We start from the raw sequence: 18050 nt of genomic DNA on the forward strand, positions 1-18050 counted from the left end.
GAAATGTGTTAACATTTCAGACATTTTTTCATGCACTTTGGGTTCTTTGAAGTCCAAAGCGGTTCATCTGCCCGTTCAAGCATCTTCTTTTCCTGGTGTTTGTAGGATTTTTTTTTTTCTTTTTTTGTATTCTACACCACATTTGTGGCAAGCTTGGGATTTAAGGTTTTATGGTTTGGTACCAAGGAGAATATCAATTAAGCAGTCCTCACTTGACTACCCAGTGGTTAAATATTGCTCACTAAATTTGCTCTTGGGGAGCTCGTTTTGTAGTTGAAAAGCAAATGGCATTGAGGATAAATCTGCCTCAGTGTAAGAGATGTAATGTATGAGTTTTCAGTAGTTTTTCTTGTCATAAGAGAAGATCTGAGAAAATCTGTTGCCAAAGTCAGTAAATGTCTAAATGGCAGTCTCAGCTAAGTGGAAGTGAATGATGAGCACTAAACATTTCTCTGAGGTGAATGAGCACTTCCAAACATATTTTACCTGATCTAATTGCTCTCTTTGTTGAAGGAGATGGTAAATCTTTTTTAAGAGACCTTTTTTCCCATCTAGTTTCTGAAACTCTTCCTGCATTGTCACTGTAAACAACCAATCTTAGTGCCCATCTTCTACATCAGCACGACACGAAACCAGCAGGTATTTAAGGAGCAAGAAAATCCAGCTCTGAATGACAGGAGCTTTCTGCAGCATCCTCCCTTCTAGCCCTTCCTGCAGTTACCTGTATTAAACTAAATCTGGGAAGTGCTGAAGCATCACCAACTCTTTTATCCTCGTTGGAACACTTGGAACATTTCCTGCTCCTCCAGTTCTTGGCTTATGTCCTTGCTGGATGCAGCATTTCTTTAGGGATGGTGTTGGCATAAGAAGACTGCCCTGCTTCCCTCTTTTATTGTTTAATTTCAGTCCAGATCAAATTTATTGTGCTATTGCCAAATCCCTGGTGCCATTGTTTATGTCAGGACAATGTCCCAGGAAGGTGGTACATAAATCTGTGGCATGGTTAAACCAGCAAATTTGGGGTCTGGAAATTTCTAGATTTGAAGAGATGATCTTCATATCAGCTTTAGAAAAAAAGGGAAAAAGTGAAGTATAGGGAAAGAATGTTGAGGAAAATACTGAGCTGAGCTGAAACAGTGACAGGTGTCATTTTAGTGCTCTGAGAGGGGTCTAGAATATTTATGGGGTGGGGAGAGAGCTGTTCTGTCCTTTTTTGTACTGTGAGATTTATATGAGAACCCTAATATTAATGCCCTCCTTGTAAAGCTGTGCAGGGTGTGCAGCGATCAGTAAAGCTGTGCAGGGTGTGCAGCAGTGTGAGATGATTTATCCTTTCCATCCACATCCTTACCATTGTGGAACTGCATGGAGAATGAATCCTCCTATTTCCTGCAATTCCCAGAGCTGTTTGAGTGGTTCAGGCAGCACTGAGATCACAGGTATGTGGGTCTTTAAAAGATGTGTGTGATGATGTTGGAGCTGCCACACCACGTTTGCCAGGCTGCAGGGAACCCAAAACCACATGGGATGCTTTAGAGGTGGCCCACTTATCATTCCTGCTTGAAATAAGCTCAGGATCTTAAGATTCATCAGGGAGTTTAGCCAAGAAATGAAGCTGGTGAAATGCTTTTCTTAGACTGTCACAGCATGTGCTGACAGCATTTTATGTGCTATAAAATTAGAAGAGGTTTTAAAATTCTCTTTCTCCCTCCCATGACATTTCAAACCCCCAAAGAGACGATCATTAGCAGGTGATAAGAAAGCACCTTCCCACATAACAGCAGGCTTCCCAAATGAGAGATGCATTGTATTAATCAGTTTATAGCAGGGGAACAACCTCTTCACCTCTTTTCCTCTTCCTGGCCAACAGGTGATCACTCAGCTCCTTGTGCATGGGGGAATCTCTTGTGGAGAATCATTTGTGTGGGGGCTGAGAGATGTCTTGGGAAGCTGGGCTGAAGCAGAGAACCCAGGAGCAGTGCAGACAGTCCCATCTCACCCTCGGAGAGCAAAAGGCATATCTCTGATCTGCATTTGCTGGTTGATAAGATGCTGTGGGCATGAAAACAGCCCTTACAGAACAATATGGTCCTTCACAGTTCCCTCTCAAAATTAATCTTGTACTTCTTCACTTCCTTTTTGATATCACTTGCAAACCAAATTTCCTGGTGTCTGTACAGCACTAGCAAACAGTATATGAAATATTATTTCTCTCAGGTTTCTGATCTCACTTTAAGTTTCAATAAGTGCTGTCCTGGAGGGAAGGACTGGCACATGATTCATATTCCATGCTGTGTTTTGGGGAAGTCTAGAAATGCAGCAATGGAAGCAACAATATAAAGTATGGAAAGGGGAGCCTGGAGGGATTCAGCACTTGGTCAGTTGGTGAACTTTTAAATCCACGTAGCATCATCAGCCTAGCAATTGCTTATCTACAAACTCAGCTATCTCCTGCTGCCCTTCTCACCACAGAAAGCATCTCTGGACACGGAGGTCCCCAGAGCAGTGCTGTGCTGGGTGATAATTCCATAAACTATTTGGCACTGTTTTCAAGGATGGGAAGAGAAGAACTGAGAGGGAGGCAAAACTGGAGCTCAAAATCCCAGCGCTCCTTATTGTAATTTATTTAATGAAAATTTCCTGTTCCTCGTTGTGGCTGTGTAAGAAAGAAGATCTGAGGTAGGTGTTGCTTTTCTCCTGACAAGAGCTGTTTTTAAACCTTATCTTTCACCCAGTGGGAGAAGGAATTTATGTGGAAGGACAGCCCACAGCAAAATGTAACACTGTTAAGTGTGTGTAAAAGGTTTCTGAGACTTGGAATTACTGTGTTTCACTGTATCTGCAGGGACTTGACTTTGTCATCTCAGACAAACCTAGTCTGTGATGGCCTAAAGAAGCTATTTATAACCCCCACATCTGCAATCTCCACAGACAAAATTCAGCCTCGTGATGTTGCTGAATATTTTGCTTGTCCCATAAAATTGTTTGGTTAGAGAAAGGGTTGTATTCAAACACCTTAGGTTCACTTCACAGAAATTGGGAGAACTTGGCCATTCTCATCCCCTTTTTAAACTTATATTATTAGAAGGGGAAATGTGGTTCAGCAGAATGGGCTCATATCTGCCAAGAAACATCTGGAATTTCTTATGTTCCTATATTAGGCTTTGCTATGGAAGCTGGCAAGGGGCTGCTTTGGCAAATGGTCACTGGTCTGATGTTTGCAGGGTTTTTTTTGTCTTGCAGACAGTCTGTTTCTTGCCTGCCTTCTCCTGATGAATATTTAGGCTTGGGGAAAACACAGGAACTTCCTGGCAAGCACACACAGCACGAGCTGACAGCAGCGGATGTTGTGTTTTTGTCCCAAGGTGTGCAAGTGTGACAGGACCTGTCTGAATCATCCCCTAGGGCTGGCATTTTTAAAAGGCAAGGGTTCTTATAAAATGCTAGATGTATGATCTGGACAATGGTTTGAAATGGAAAAATAAACAAAAAAACGACCCAAAACCACCTAACAAAGAGAATCCCTGTAAGGCCAAGCAACTGTTGTGGTTCCTGTGGTGGAGGCAAACCCCCAGTGCTGACTCAGGGATAATAATCAGGTTTTGCAGATCCTCCTGGCCTTTTAGCCTAACTCATTCCCTGTGTTGTGTGTGATATTTCCTCTCAGCTCTTATTTTCTGTCTCTCCTGTGTGCTGCTTTCCTCTCACAGCCTCTGCTGCTGGACCAGAGGTTTCATGTGAATTCCTTGACAAAAGGTATTTGAACCTTGCCAGGCAAATACCACATGAATGAATGGGTGCATTTTGGAACCTGCTCTCGTCTCTCTTTTTCTCAGCTACCTTTCTCATTATTTTTGCAGAGTTCTAAGAGCAGGTCAGGATTATTCCCAGTGAACACTGAGTCTCTGCTACATCACAAGCCATTCCTACAGCTGCTGTGCTTTGCTTTTGTGACTTGGACTCATAAATTCCTGAATAAATTCCAGGCAGTGAAAGCTCTCTGAGAAGAGTATTGCTTCCCACATTCCCACTTTGCTAAGGCAAGAACTAAAGCAGAGGGGGGCTGCACACACTCCTTTCTTTCAAGGGGTTGTGCAAATTGTCTTCTCCAGTCATCTGTCCTAAACTCCAGCCTCCAGCTCCTTTGCTCTCCCTCTCCCTCCTGTGTTAATCAGTTGGAGTTTCTCAGTCCCACAGTGCTTTACTACAGGTAATAAAGCACAGTTACACCTCTCATTATCATTGCCATCTCTCTGTGCATTCAGTAATTATGCCAGGTGACTAATTGAATTTTGAATTTCAGCTAAGAAGCAATTACCATAAAGATGAAACATCATTACCAGCCTGTGCCCTCCCAGCCTTCCAGAAGGGGGTTAGGGAGGGAGTTTCATGGCTCTGTGCTCTCCTGGTGTGTCAGGCTCAGGCACAAATGGTGCTGCAGCCCTGGGTGATGCCTTTCCTGCTCCTGGTGCCCTGCAGGAATTTACTGCCACTGCACAACAAAGGAAGAATTAATGACCTCTTGGACTAACCAGCAGGAAGAACATTTTCTTAGCCTACACCTTTCTGTTTTTTAGGGAGCTGTGTACGTGGAAGTTCCCTCTCCATGCAGGTGGAAGTGTTCTGGGCTGGGGAATCTTTCCTGGTAATTTGTGCATGATCCATGCAAACACAGCTTGGATGATAGCCTCTTCCTTAAAACAAAAATTGCATTACTCAAAGTCAAATGAAGAAAGTCTTTAAAATAAACATAAAGTGATTGTTCAACATCAAATTACAGACCCATCCAGGCCAGTGTTTTGTTTACCCCAAGCACCCAAATTTAGGATTGAAGAGGCTTCTATTTGCTGTAGGTGATTAAATCCCTCCTGTTGTCATTGTGGGGTCAATGGAAGAACAACTCAGCTCCATAAAGTGAATGGCCATGGATCAGCTGAATCTGTCTCAACTGTGCTGGCTGCAATCTTGAGATCAATTAATTAGCTTAAATTTGGGGATCTAGTACAGTTTAATGGCCTGGGTTGAGTAGATACCATGGACATGACAGGTGACCTCAAATAGTGCAGGATGTCTGTGGCAGGATGGACATTGGAACCTTCACTCACACATCAGCATCAGGACATCAGAGTTTAAATGGATTAATCTTGAGCTCCTCTGCAGAGAGCAGTGTAAGACTAGGACAAGTAGGACCATCACAATCAAAACCCAACTATTTCTTAATTACCATACATTATAAACATTTCTTAACCTATCAACTTTTACCACACCATACTGTCAATACTTGAAAACCAATCATCTAAAATTACCCCTCATAAGTGCTACTACAATACATCTTCCATAGTTCTATTTCTCAAAAATATCTAATCTTATTTATAAAACCATCCTTTAAAACTTATTTCTAATTCAATTTCTCTCTCACCAATATATATCCCATTCCATAACGTTTCTAAGTCAATATTTCTTATCTCAAAGTTTGCATACAAGTACACAGTATGTAAACCTTCTGTCAAACTTCAGAAATTTTCCATAAATCCATTTCCCACAGACTCTCCTGGGTGTTCTTGTAGTTTCCAGCAATCCAAGTGTCAGTGACTTGCTGAAGTACAAGTGATGTCTGTGCATCTTCTTTTGTGTGACACCTGTGTGACACCAGGCCTGTCAGGAGAGATTAATTTGAGTAACTGGGTGTGGAAATAAGCCCAGCCAGAATTTTATTTTCAACAGGGTTTTGGGGCATTATACAATTTCTGATGTCCGTTCAGCTAAAAGTGAACAGGTTTGGGTTGGGAGTTTGGTTTGACTTCTATATTTTGTTGGGCTTTTTTTTTTCTCTTTTCTTTTTTTGTGCTGAAAAACAGGTGAAGGCAAAAAGATGATAACCTGAGGAATAACCTGTGCTTTGTAATCTCCCTCTTTTATCTTTCTTTTAAAAGATACACGGAGGTCTGAGCTGGAAACCTTTGTGTTCTGTGTGTGCTCACCCCTGGGGTTGTGCTGTCTCAGGGCTTTTCCTGCAAACTGCACAAAGCCTTGGGAGGCTGCAGGCAGGATTAACCAAGCATTTGTCAAGTGCTCCTGAGCCTCTTCACTGGGTTTGCTCTCCCTGTCTGCTGGGTGTTCCTCAGCTGTTTCTGTAACATTTCAGAACAAGAGTTTCCTCAATCACAAGCCATGAAATAATTTCTTAAGGAAGTTAATGTAACGTAGGGATAATAATGATATATTTGAATACTAATTCTTTTATTATTCAGTTATTAATAGGAGGGTTATCACAGGAGCTATGAGCAATTTGGGATGAGGAAGGCAGCTTCAGGATGATTCCTAAACCATCCTTCTCAGGAGTGATTGTCTTGGGAAAGGGCAACTTTGGGATTTGCCTGTCAGTGCCCACACCTCAATCCTGAAACAATTCAAAACAAAGCTGTGATGAAACAGAGTATTTGCTATAAAATTTGTATTTTATGGAACAGTTTTTGCTAACCCTGAAGGCATGAGGAGTGAAAAATATTGGAAGAAATTGTGTATCCTGAGGTGAACCATGTGGGGATCAGAAAGTCAAACAGAATGTGTGGTATTTTTTGTGAGAAGCTTTACATTAGCAGGTATTTCACTGAACAGGGTTGAAAAGAGCCACTTTTCTGCCAGTTGTGCACAATTTAGTCTATGGGATGTTCCTAATGCCACTGTCAGGAGCCCCAGCCTGGGCCAAGGAGAGTCCAAGAGCAGGTTGGACAGGGCTTGGAGCACCCTGGTCTAGTGGAAGGTGTCCCTGCCATGGCAGGGAGTGGAACTGGATCATTTTAAACTCTTTTCCAGCCCAGAATATTCTGTGATCCTCTGTACAAACAGAACTGAGTACCTGAGCAGACAATCTCTGTAGGTCCAACAGAGGGTGCCTTGGGCTAGAAACCCACAGAATGTTTTTCTAAACTCTGAAGGAGCCTGGAGCACTTCTAAATTTCTGAAAGGTTCTGTTCCTGCCTTTGCTTTTGACCTGTTCTGTGACCTGGGTGAGCCACTTGAGCTCTTCAGCTGATGGGAAATCAATGCAGCAAGTGAGCATAATTAGGCTGCTCGAGGTGCTTGCAAACCTTTTTAGGATTTCTTGGCAAAGGAAAACAATAGAAACCTCATCAACATTTTTAATGTGCTTGAAAGCCTGAGGACACATCGCGCTGAGCCAGACAGAGCTGAGTTTAGAAATATTTTTCTAGGGGAACATTTCTTGCCTAAATTATGATTTATCTGCCTTCCAAGACTCTCCTATAAGTGCATTATATTTCTGTACAAATTAAAAAAACCCAGCTGTGACATCCAGAGAAAACCTCTTGGCTTTCAAGCTGATGTTGGCTGATGTACAATGAGCATCAGTTGGATAACTGTTCTTGCCTCTCCTTATTTTTGTCAGAATATCCCTCATTCACAAATAAAATATGTGGAGAGAGATTATTTTTATTTTTTTTCCAGCCTCCTGGATGTCACAGTTCTATGCTGCTGTCACTTACAATTTCTAGAAATAGTAAGCAATTGTCCTGATGCTTTGTGAATCCTACCTGGCTCGAGTTGTCACTGCAACAATCAGGAAAAAATAAAGCACCAAAGAGGGAGTGTGGCACATGAATAAATAATTTATAGCCCCATGATTCAGCCCCTATTTTTAGAAGCTTGCTGTTTTTCTGAGACTTTGAAAAGGGGCTAAGAATAGTCTATACATGAAGTGATGTGTGCCTTATGCAACACAGGTTTTTTTTCTGTCTCATTTGATCAGACTCCTGTGAAATCTGGGCAGCCAATCTGAGGAATTTGTATCATGCAGTTCCTGCTGGATTTTCTGGGGATCATGGTGGATAAATACCCAAGAGAAAAATTTTTTGCCTAATACTAAGCAAATTATCTTGAAAATTAAATGAATACAAATTGTTTGGAGGAGACACTGGGAGAATCTTGCAATGTTCCAGTGATTAGAACTCCTTGGAAAATAGGAATCCCTTAAACTGGGTTTGAATTCCTCATGAAATCCAATATTGGAAGAGACAAAAGTTGAGCTCCGTGTTGTGAGCAACTCCTAGGCTGCAACATTGGGCACTGGGATATTTTGGGCATTTTTGCTGTCCCAAAACTGCGCATTTCAAAATCCATTTATCCAGCTTTAATCATGGCATTGAGACAAAGCAGGATTTCTCAACTGTCTCTTCTGATTTAACAGACCAGCATATCACAGAAACTATTTGAATTTATATCTATGGGGAAATCTCACTTACTTGGGCTTCTTTTCCACTGGAAAATTTGGCATAAACACCTTCATGTTGGGGGCACCATGGGCTGCTGGGCTGTGCCCTGAAGCCAGAGCAGGAAGGGATTAGTGAGATGTGGACAAGACTGGCTGAAAGCTGATATTCCAAAATTATAAATTTGAACTCCACCTGTGGCAAATATGCAGAACTAACCTAGCCTGAAAAGGATGGCAAATTGCTCAGCTAGATCAGAAGCAAAACCAGTTTAATAGTTGTCTTAAAAAGTGAGAAAAAAAAAAAAAAGCAGATATAGGATATTAACAAATAAGAATCACAGTGGAGAGATTTACCAGACTGTCTGTAAGAGTTTTACAAAATAATTACTGAAAATTCCTGAGTCTGTGCCACAGTCACCCCTAACCCCACTTCCCAAACCCCTCTGTGCTCTAGGGAGTGTGTTCAGGGGTGTTCTGGTTTTCTGATGGAAGGACCCTTCATTTCAGCTCAGCTGGCAGCTGCCATGGAGCAGCAAGCTGCCAAAGCAGCCACATACCCTCAGCTCAGGAATTTACAGGCTGTCTTATTTATTTATTCATTTTTCCATTTATTCTCTTCCCTCCAGTAGCTGATGAACTTGGCTCAGGATTCCGTGGCCACTCTGTAGAATCCAGGAGATGAGAGGCATAAATAGCCAGAGAAGTCAGATTTCCATTTTAATGATAACTGGAAATGTAAACCTTATCAAAAAGTCATCTACATGAAACATGGCAAGACAAGTAAAATCTCTTTCAAAAGCAGCTTAGTTCCAGCAGTAAGGGACAAGGTGCATGATGGCAGTGCCTGCATGCAGGGTCTGGAATTGTCTTTCACTCACTAATGGCTGGGAGGAGGTGGTGAACTCCCTGCTGAGAATGGCATCCACTTACCTGCACCCAGTGCTGCTGTCTCCTGTTTGTGTCGTGCTTTTAATGGCCTTTTACTGACTAAACACCAGCCTGCCACCAGGCCAATCCATACATATTGAGTTACCACTGCCTCCTGAAAGGCTGTGTGCTCTTCAGCAGGGTCAATAAAAAAAGAAAAATACAAAAATACCACTCGTCAAACGCTTCCCTTTGCATACCCCACTCGGAAATGCAACATAATCTGCAGTTAGAAATGAAATTACGGGTTAGGTTTTACCTCATAAGATGATGTAGAACATTGTACCTGAGCTGTGTTATAAAGCTGTTCCAGGGGATAATTTTATGCAGTTAATCACAGAACCACAGGATGGCTGAGATCCACCTGCAGCCAGTTGCCCAGGAGCATGTCTTAAAATGTTTTTAAGTATCTTCAAAAAGGGAGACTCCACAACCTCCCTGGGCAGCCTGTTCCAGTGTTCTGTCACCCTCACAGCAAAAAACTGTCAGTGGATTCTAAGGAGGGGACAAATCACAGCTAGGATGACAAATATTGGATGTTGCTGCTCCATTTTCTGTTTAGACACACACTGAGGGCTCTTCAGAAGAGTCTCTGGCAGTGTTCTTAATAAAGGTGAAATAAATCGAGGTGGAATTCATTTTACATGAGTTCAGATGTATAAAAGGCACATTTCTGTTTGGGATAAAGGTCCTTGAGCTGATTTGTGAAAAACTGCTCTCATCCCATGCAAGTTTTCCCAGAATTATTCTGGTAATGGTGGTGCTGAGTCGCAGGGATGCTGAGGAGAGGTATGGGAAAACTGGAAACAGAGTTTGGATGTCTCCCCCCTTTATCAAACAGCAGAGTGTGAGGAGTCCTTCAAATGGGTAAATAAAAGTCTGTGAGTTTCTCTCATGTTCTTCTACGTCAAATGAAAATCACTTTCCATTATTATTGATGTATGGGCTCAAATCTAGCTCGATCAGCTTTTTCTTTTTTTCTTTTTATTGAAACAACAAAGATGCTGGAGTTCCTTAAAAGTCTTATTTACCCTGCAAACAGACAGAGTTGTGTTTATCACAGTCTGGGTTTGTTTTTTTTTAATAAATGCAATGTTTCCATTTATAAGCATTTTGATAAATACAATGTTTCTAATATAAGACTTTTATTACTGCATTAAGAATTTCTCTTTATTTGACTTTTTATCGTATGTATTGTGAATCTGTTAAAATTGTGGTGGTGATATATCTGTAGTCATGAGGTACTAGATCATAATTGCAGAAAGTGTTCTTTAATAGTTTTTTGAAGTATGGAGAGTTTAGATTACTCTCTTTTATTGTTTGTTTTAAGTTTTTAATTATGTCGTGTGTCAGTGGTATTTTTGGGATTTGTTTTTTCTCTGTTATAAAATAGCAGATAATAAAATACTATAAAACTCACAACTTATAAAACTATAATATAAATAAGAAATAATAAACATCTAAATCTAAACACAAAATATAATCTCAAACACTTCAATCCCAAGCTTAACAGAAACAAACAAAAAAACCCCACAAACCCAACAATCCAACACTAATTTTCTTCTTTATTCAAGGAACTTTTGCTCTCCACCTTGAATTTCTCACTTGCTCTTAAATGGTTCTACTCCACTAAGAATAAAATTCAGGCTCTCTGCAGCGTGGGTGTGTGTGTATAAATACATAAAAGTGAGACATTTCTGTGGGTGTTAGGTTGTTTATCTGGATATATTCTGTGAAGAGCTATAAAATAATAGACTGAGCTGGACTTTCCCAGGAGCTGGAGTCAGGGAGAGTTGGGTATCCCAGCCATATTCCTGCCAAGGCTTTGCTGTGGCCATGCTCAGATTTTTTACCTGCCTTTTTGTGGTGTGGAATGAGGTTTTTCAGGGGTGGAGACCCCTTTTACATCACCTCAGTGTCCAGGAGAGCTGTGAATGGTGCTGCTGCTGTTATGTGTTGTTACCATCATATTTTCTGGAAAAATCCCTTCGCCAGGATTTCTTTTCCTGGGAAGCTGAGAAGCCTCAGAGAAGAAAGAAAACAATAATTATCTGAATGCTTCTCCCTGTTTTGCTGCTTTGGAATGTGGTATGGAGATTGTTTACCCAACAGGTGGTTGTTTGATTGGTTTCATGTGAATTGTTTTTACTTAATGACCAATCAGGGTCAGGCTGTGTTGGGACTCTGGAAGCAGTCACAAGTTTTCATGATCATTCCTTGTAACCTTCTGTCTGTATCCTTTCTCTATTCTTTAGTATAGTTTTTGTATAGTATAGTATAATATGATATAATAATAAATCAGCCTTCTAAGAACATGGAGTCACATTCTCAATTCCTCTTTGTCCTGGGGACCCCGAAAACACCACAGTGAAAACACCACACTCTGCCTGCTGTCCTTGGCTTTCCTGGTGGAGTATGACTCTGACCAGCACCCCTGAGTCAGCCCTTGGGGAAACAGGATGATGCATTTGCAGCCTGGAGGGGCTGAAATCCATTCTGTGGAAGCTGGAAACCCTGAGCACTCCTGGATATTCCTTTCTGTCCAAGCAGTTCCCTTTTACCTCCCTGCCCGTCTCCTGGACTTGATGATTAGGCAGAAGAAACCAAGAGCCACTAATCTACAACAAAAAGAAATCAGCATTTTTAAAGTGGAAGGAGAGACCATAGACTGAGGCCCAGGAGTGAATATTGGATGATGTGTCAAGAGCTCTGTGCATAAAGGCTGAGTGCTGCCTGTGCCATCCTGACTCATCTACTGCTCATTATTCATTTGCATGAACATTCAATCTCCTTGTCCAGCTGTGTTTTACAATGACAGTATATTATTGTGTTATACAATAACAGCATATTATTATGTTATACAATATTACTATATTATTATATAATAAACAAGTGCAAGTGCACACAGAGCACAAATAACCACATCTTGTAACAACCAAATCTCTATTTGGTGTATTCCTTCTTGAAAATAAAGTCAGGAAGGAAGGGGAAATTATAAGATATTCTGAGTTCTTCAGTATGTCATTTGTCTAGGAAAATGAGATTTTACACAATCGTTTTTCAACTAGGAAAAAATTAGTGCTAATAGTTACATTTCTTTATTATTAGCTCTTGTTGCCCTAGAAAGATCATGTAAGTGTTCTTTTCTTCTTGGGTGTTTGTTGTTTGTTTCTACAGTGGCGTTCTCAATTATGGTTCTTCCATTTTTTTTTCCTTTTTTTTTTTTTTTGTGACAGTCACTAAGAAAAACTGAACTTAATCCAGTGTCTTTCTGCACACAGTGCAGGAACAAGAGCTGCTTCCTCCAGGTGCCTCCAGTGTAGGTCTTACCCAATAAAGGAGATGTTTCTCCTTCAAAGCACTGAATAAAAGAGCTGCATTTTGTCATTAAAAAAGAGAGAGGGAGAGAAAAAGAGAGAGAGGAAGGGGGGGAAGGGAAGTTCAGGGAAGAGAGAAGAGAAGAGAGAAGAGAAGAGAAGAGAAGAGAGAAGAGAAGAGAGAAGAGAGAAGAGAGAAGAGAGAAGAGAGAAGAGAGAAGAGAAGAGAGAAGAGAGAAGAGAAGAGAGAAGAGAAGAGAGAAGAGAAGAGCTTTACTGTGGAGTATAAATTAGCAATGACAGCTGGAGTTTGGATGAGAGGTTCCCAGAAGCCAGATCTGCTTGCTGCTGGTTTTAAGAAATGACTGATACTGGAGGAGATCCTGGACAAGAGAAATTCAGAGTCTGATTTTCCCCCTCCTGTTCATGCCCTCACCATGTGGGAGATGTGCTGTGACAGCTCAGAGAGCTGCACGGATTGTGTTTGTGCTCTCCACAGCTGAGCTGGAGGGATACAATCAGGGAAAATGAAGAGTCAGAATGAGTAAAACAAGGGTTTGAATGAATAAAATGATGGTTTCATGTGAGCAGTACTCTGGAAGTGGGACTCAGCATCCGACTAAGCATCAGCTCATCTGGAGAGTCAGGAGTTTGCTGCAGAGGCTCAAAGTCAGCAACAATCCTGCACAGGGAGCTTCAGCACTGGCCAAAGGAGGGGACAAATGCAAGGGCTTTTAGGGATGTAAATCAGATCCTATCACCTGAACTCCACTCAGACTGTTTTGTTTAGTTTGTCCTTATCACTCCAAAAAGGAGCTGTGGAAAAGTGTCTCTAGACACCAGCAATGAGAAATTCAGTGATGTGTGCAGGTACAGTGTCATCTGGAGCATCTGCAGGGACTGTTATTTGTTGACTTCCCTTCTCAGTAAGAAAAAGGACCTTTTCAAAAGTCTTTTTACCTTTTTCAAAAGCACCTTTTCGAAAGTCTCTTGACCTTTTTCAAAGGCTGGTGTCAGCAGCACATTTAGGACCATTTGATTTTCCTGCACTAAATGACCGTGGCAAAGGCCCAAGAAGAAATTGGGTAAAAGGCAGCAACAACATCATGAAGAGTCCATCAGGAAGTTGCCTGTATTGGTCCTTTGGGGATCTTCCTGGATTTCCTGTTTTATTTTAATTCTCTTGTTTCTAAGAAACAGTTCAAAACAAGAATGGAAAAAAAACAAGAACCTCTTTCTTGGGATTGGATGTGCCTTTGAGGAGTGGAGGAAGGTTTGTACAGGAAAACTGCAGTTTTCTCTTAGAATTCCTAGGGATGAAGAGAGTGATTGCCAGAAATTGAACTCCCCCTTTCACTCCAGTATTCCCATGTGTAGTTCCCAGAGCCCTGCAGGGTGATGTTGAATTTGGACATTAAATCTCTGCTTTGGCAATTTGTGATTTTCACTTAGGATCTGTGAGAACTGGCACCTTGGGACAACACCAGGCGTGGTTTCAGTTGAAGTGTTCTCATACCTTTGCTGTCTTCTGAACTGATATTCTGTGAGAAAAAGCTATTAATAAATACCTTTAAATACTCATGGTCTGTAGATGTGTTTGTTATTTATTTCTCCTCTTCTGAGTGGGTTGCTCCAGTCATCACAGAGGTGGGATAAGTTGATTTGCCTTGTAAATAATCTGTTCTGTCAGTCTTGTCTTGAACCTGTGAAATGTCTAAGCTGTTCTAAGTCCAGCACAGAGTGTTCATCTCTCTTTTATTTTGGTCTGTACCAGGAAATGCCTACAGAGAATGCCTGGGCAATGGGACATGGGCTTCCAAGATAAACTACTCTCAGTGCGAGCCTATTCTGGATGACAAGGTCTGTATTTTTCCCTTCATTCTTCTCAGTGAGATTTCTCAGCATAAATGAATGCAAAACTAAACTTAAGGTTAACGTGCTAATTTGGGACCTCTGAAAGAGATTCCATTTCTGTCTCTGCAACAAAACCTCCCTGTGAATTGAGGCAAATCACTTATCCTCTCTCCATATCCCCTACTCACATGTTTTCTTAAAAGAGGATGCTTTATCTCACTCTGTCCCTGATGATGTGTGTTTATGCAGATTTTTCCTAGCTTTGTTCAGAGCCTACAGCTGCTACAGTAAATGTTAGCAATAATAACAATAAGACCTAAAGCCTCTTTGGCACTAAAAAATAAGTTCAGCCAGCTGATTCCACCCTATATCTGCCCATTCTGAGGTCTCATCAACAACTGACCTTTACAGATCTCAATGTCATTTCTCCTTAAGCAAATATGTAAAGGGGCAGCAACAGAAAAAATACATAAGAAGTAGACTCAGGACCCAGCTGTCTTTAAGAAATTGAACCAGTCTTGCATGATATAAGAGTTATCGGATTTAAATTAGCATATGGGATTAAGTTCCTTCAGAAGGGCTGTGAGGAATTATGCAAAGCCCTTTTGTTTTCAGATGTCTCAGAGACATCATAGACATTCACCCTCACACAGTTTAAGCCTTCAAGCCCTTCATACTCTTCCTCTTGTGTTGAGTCTTGTGGTGGGACACAACCCCATAAAGGCTTTGTGCTGTCTCTGCCAGGAGTGGCTTTTCCCTCTGGGAACCAGGGTGGAGCCCAGCAGCTCAGACTGGTTTGTTTTGGTGATGCCTTCAGAAGGCTGACCTAGAACAGAGACTGAATGCAGCTAAAGAACAAAGCAGGGATTTATTCAAAGGCCTCCATGGATGCACCTTGGGCAGCACAAGAGCCCAGCCAGGGCTGCACCCAAGATGAACCAAAATGGCCCCAAAATGCACCAGCGCTCCCGGGCTCTCTCCCTGGGATCAGTTCTGCTCCATTTGCATCTTGCAGTTCATTGTCCCATTCCAGCTTTAGCCCCTGCAGTCCCACCCTGCTTGTTTTTCTCTCTCCAGCCCACGGGGTTTGTGCTCTTGGGGCTGAGATTTGGATCATTTGTCCTTGGTGCCCAGCTGGAGCAGGAATTGTTTTGTCTCCCTGCTCTGTGCACAGAGCTCAGCATGCCCTGATGTGAAGCTCAGACCCACACACTAAAGCAGCACAGAATCTGAAAATATAGAAGCTAAAAGCTGAGGCATCATTGGGATTCATTCAACTCATTGTGTCCTTGTAGTTGTGCCATGCCAGGGACAGAGAGGAGGAAGATGAGATCCCACATTTAGTGCTCAGGAGCTCTGTGCTGCACCCCAAAGATCTAGGATGTGCTTTGGCTCTGGTGCAGCATCCATCCTGTAAGGTCCACGTGCTTGGTCAGTCTGGGTTTTCTCTGGTGAATCAGAAAACAAATAACACACCAGCTGCTGAGGAGGAACCTGTTCTTACCCTCTGGCTAATTTAACCCCCCTCCTTTTCCTAGAGGCTTCTAGGAATTAGGAAAAGTCGTGCCAGTACCTGACTGCCACCCAGAGGGACATTCAAGGTGTTCTAGCACAGTGGAGAGGCTCCCAAGGCAATTTAGGCCAACCTAAGCTGGGACCACCCCAGCGCAGCCCCTCATCCTCATTTAAAATTAAAAGCTAACTTGCTGCTGGGTCATTTTTTTGGATGAATCAGGTCCCTAAAGCATCTCAGTGCATTGTTGCAGGAGCGCTGGGGCCAGCACAAGCTGGGGCACTGGAGGGACAGACTGACCATGTCTTAAAAGGGAGCAAGAGAGGGGATGTGGAGCAGCCAGTGCTGATTTGGAGAATGGGGAGCAGAGCTGGGCCAAGATTTGAGATCTGTGGTGTGGTTTAGGTGGTACAGGAAACCTGAGCTGGGAGCAGTGAGCTGCAGCCACTCAGGAAAAGGCTGCTGCATTTTAATAACACTCATTATGTGTTTGCATGGCTCCCAACAGTGGCTGTCTGTGCACAAGCAAATACAGAGGGGTTTTATTTGAAAAGGCTGGAGAAGTGTTGTGACTAGAGGACAGGATTATTCCTTTTACTCTGTTTTGGCTTTTAAAAATTTTGCAGCTATGGTGATAGCTTAAAACTCCTTAAATAGCATGTTTCTTAAACAGATGAAAGTGCAGATGTTCCCCCACCCTTGCTTACAGAGGCTTAAAAACTCATTTATTAGATCTTTAAAGATTTGTGACAAGCTTTGCAAATATTAATATTTGTGAATATTTTTGAAATCTCTCATAATGCTCAGTGTTACAGATGAATACGTTGTGATCTCAAAAAAAAAATAGAAAAAAGGAACAATCCCCACAGATTTGCTCCATTTTGATTAAAGGTGAGATTCAGGCACACAAGTGGGTCTATTGTTATTTGTTGAGTTTAGCAGATGCTAAACATCAGCTGGGGGGGTAATGCCCTGTGACTTGTGTTTATTTTTAATCCAAAAAACCAACACTGCTTTTAAGCTTGACCACTCACAGGCAGAGTGCTAAAGAATCACCTGATTTTAATTCAGTGATTGATAACAGGGGACAGGAACAGGACTTTTCAACATCAATCCCATGCTTTATGACAGAGTTTTGGTAATGTACCAATAGAAATGTTATGGTTTTCCCAGCTGTGGGTCAGTCTTAGGGGCCATCAGCTCAGTAACACCCATTCACTGGGTTTATTAATGCATCATTGCTCTGCTTGTGGTTGAGACCTGTAGAAGCAGCTGCTAAAACTCTGCTCTGGGACTGATTTGCTGCAGGATTCCCACTCTGACTGAGACCTAGTTCCTTAAATGTAGTTGTGTGGTGTGGTTTAAAATGTCCCTTGGAATGCCTGTGTCCTTCATGTCCAGAGAAGGGAAAAGAACTGGGGAAGGCTCTGGAGCACCAGGAGCAGCTGATGGAGCTGGGAAAGGGGCTCAGCCTGAAGAAAAGGAGGCTCAGGAGAGACCTTGTGGCTCTGCACAGCTCCTGACAGGAGGGGACACCTGGGGGATTCAGGCTCTGCTCCCAGGGAACAGGGACAGGAGGAGAGGAAATGGCCTTAAGTTGTGTCAGGGGAGGTTTAGAGTGGGTATTAGTGAAAATTTCTTCTCTGAAAGGGTTTTCAGACATTGGAACAGGCTGTCCAGGACAGTGGTGGAGTCACCATCCCTGAAAGAATTCAAAAACTTGTGGATGTGGCACCTGGGGACAGGGTTTAGTGGTGAATGGGATGGTTGGAGTCAGTGATCTTCGAGGTCTTTTCCAACCTTAAAAATTCTGATTCAGCAGCAGCCATGGAGGTCCTGCCAGGACTAGCTGGGAATCACAAGTGTCCCCACTGCACCTCAGGGGACACAAGGTGCCTGTGTGTGCACAACTGCCCCTAACCCTTGCCTCGGGCAGGTACCCAAGTGCTGGTGTCCTCCTGTCAGACTGATCTCACCCTCTCAACAAATAGCTGGCTCCTCCTCCAGGCACAGGAACAAGATACAGAAATAATTTTGATCCAGCTGGATGTTTAGTGGCACAACGTGTGACAAATGGAAAGATTCTCCTCAGCCTACAAGCTCCTGTGTTGAAAAGGCCTTCACTGCATCTGACACAAATCTCTGCTCTTCTTAGTGAGCGTCTCAGGCAGCACAAAAAACATCTTAGCCTCCAAAAAGAGCTATAAAT

At 42.3% G+C, this 18050-nt stretch overlaps 1 protein-coding gene across 4 annotated transcripts in view; it reads left to right on the forward strand.

Annotated features, from left to right (window-relative positions):
* The window catches only part of CRHR2 (corticotropin releasing hormone receptor 2), a 155281-nt gene that overhangs the window by 67490 nt on the left and 69741 nt on the right, over positions 1–18050 (forward strand). For all 4 annotated transcript variants that reach the window (XM_077186810.1, XM_077186883.1, XM_054634515.2 and 1 more), the window contains one exon: positions 14249–14334. In XM_077186810.1, coding sequence (XP_077042925.1) covers positions 14249–14334 — 86 coding nt within the window. The remainder of the gene's footprint in view (positions 1–14248; positions 14335–18050) is intronic.

Source organism: Agelaius phoeniceus, chromosome 1 (genome assembly GCF_051311805.1).
Source record: "Agelaius phoeniceus isolate bAgePho1 chromosome 1, bAgePho1.hap1, whole genome shotgun sequence".
Lineage (NCBI taxonomy): Eukaryota > Metazoa > Chordata > Aves > Passeriformes > Icteridae > Agelaius > Agelaius phoeniceus.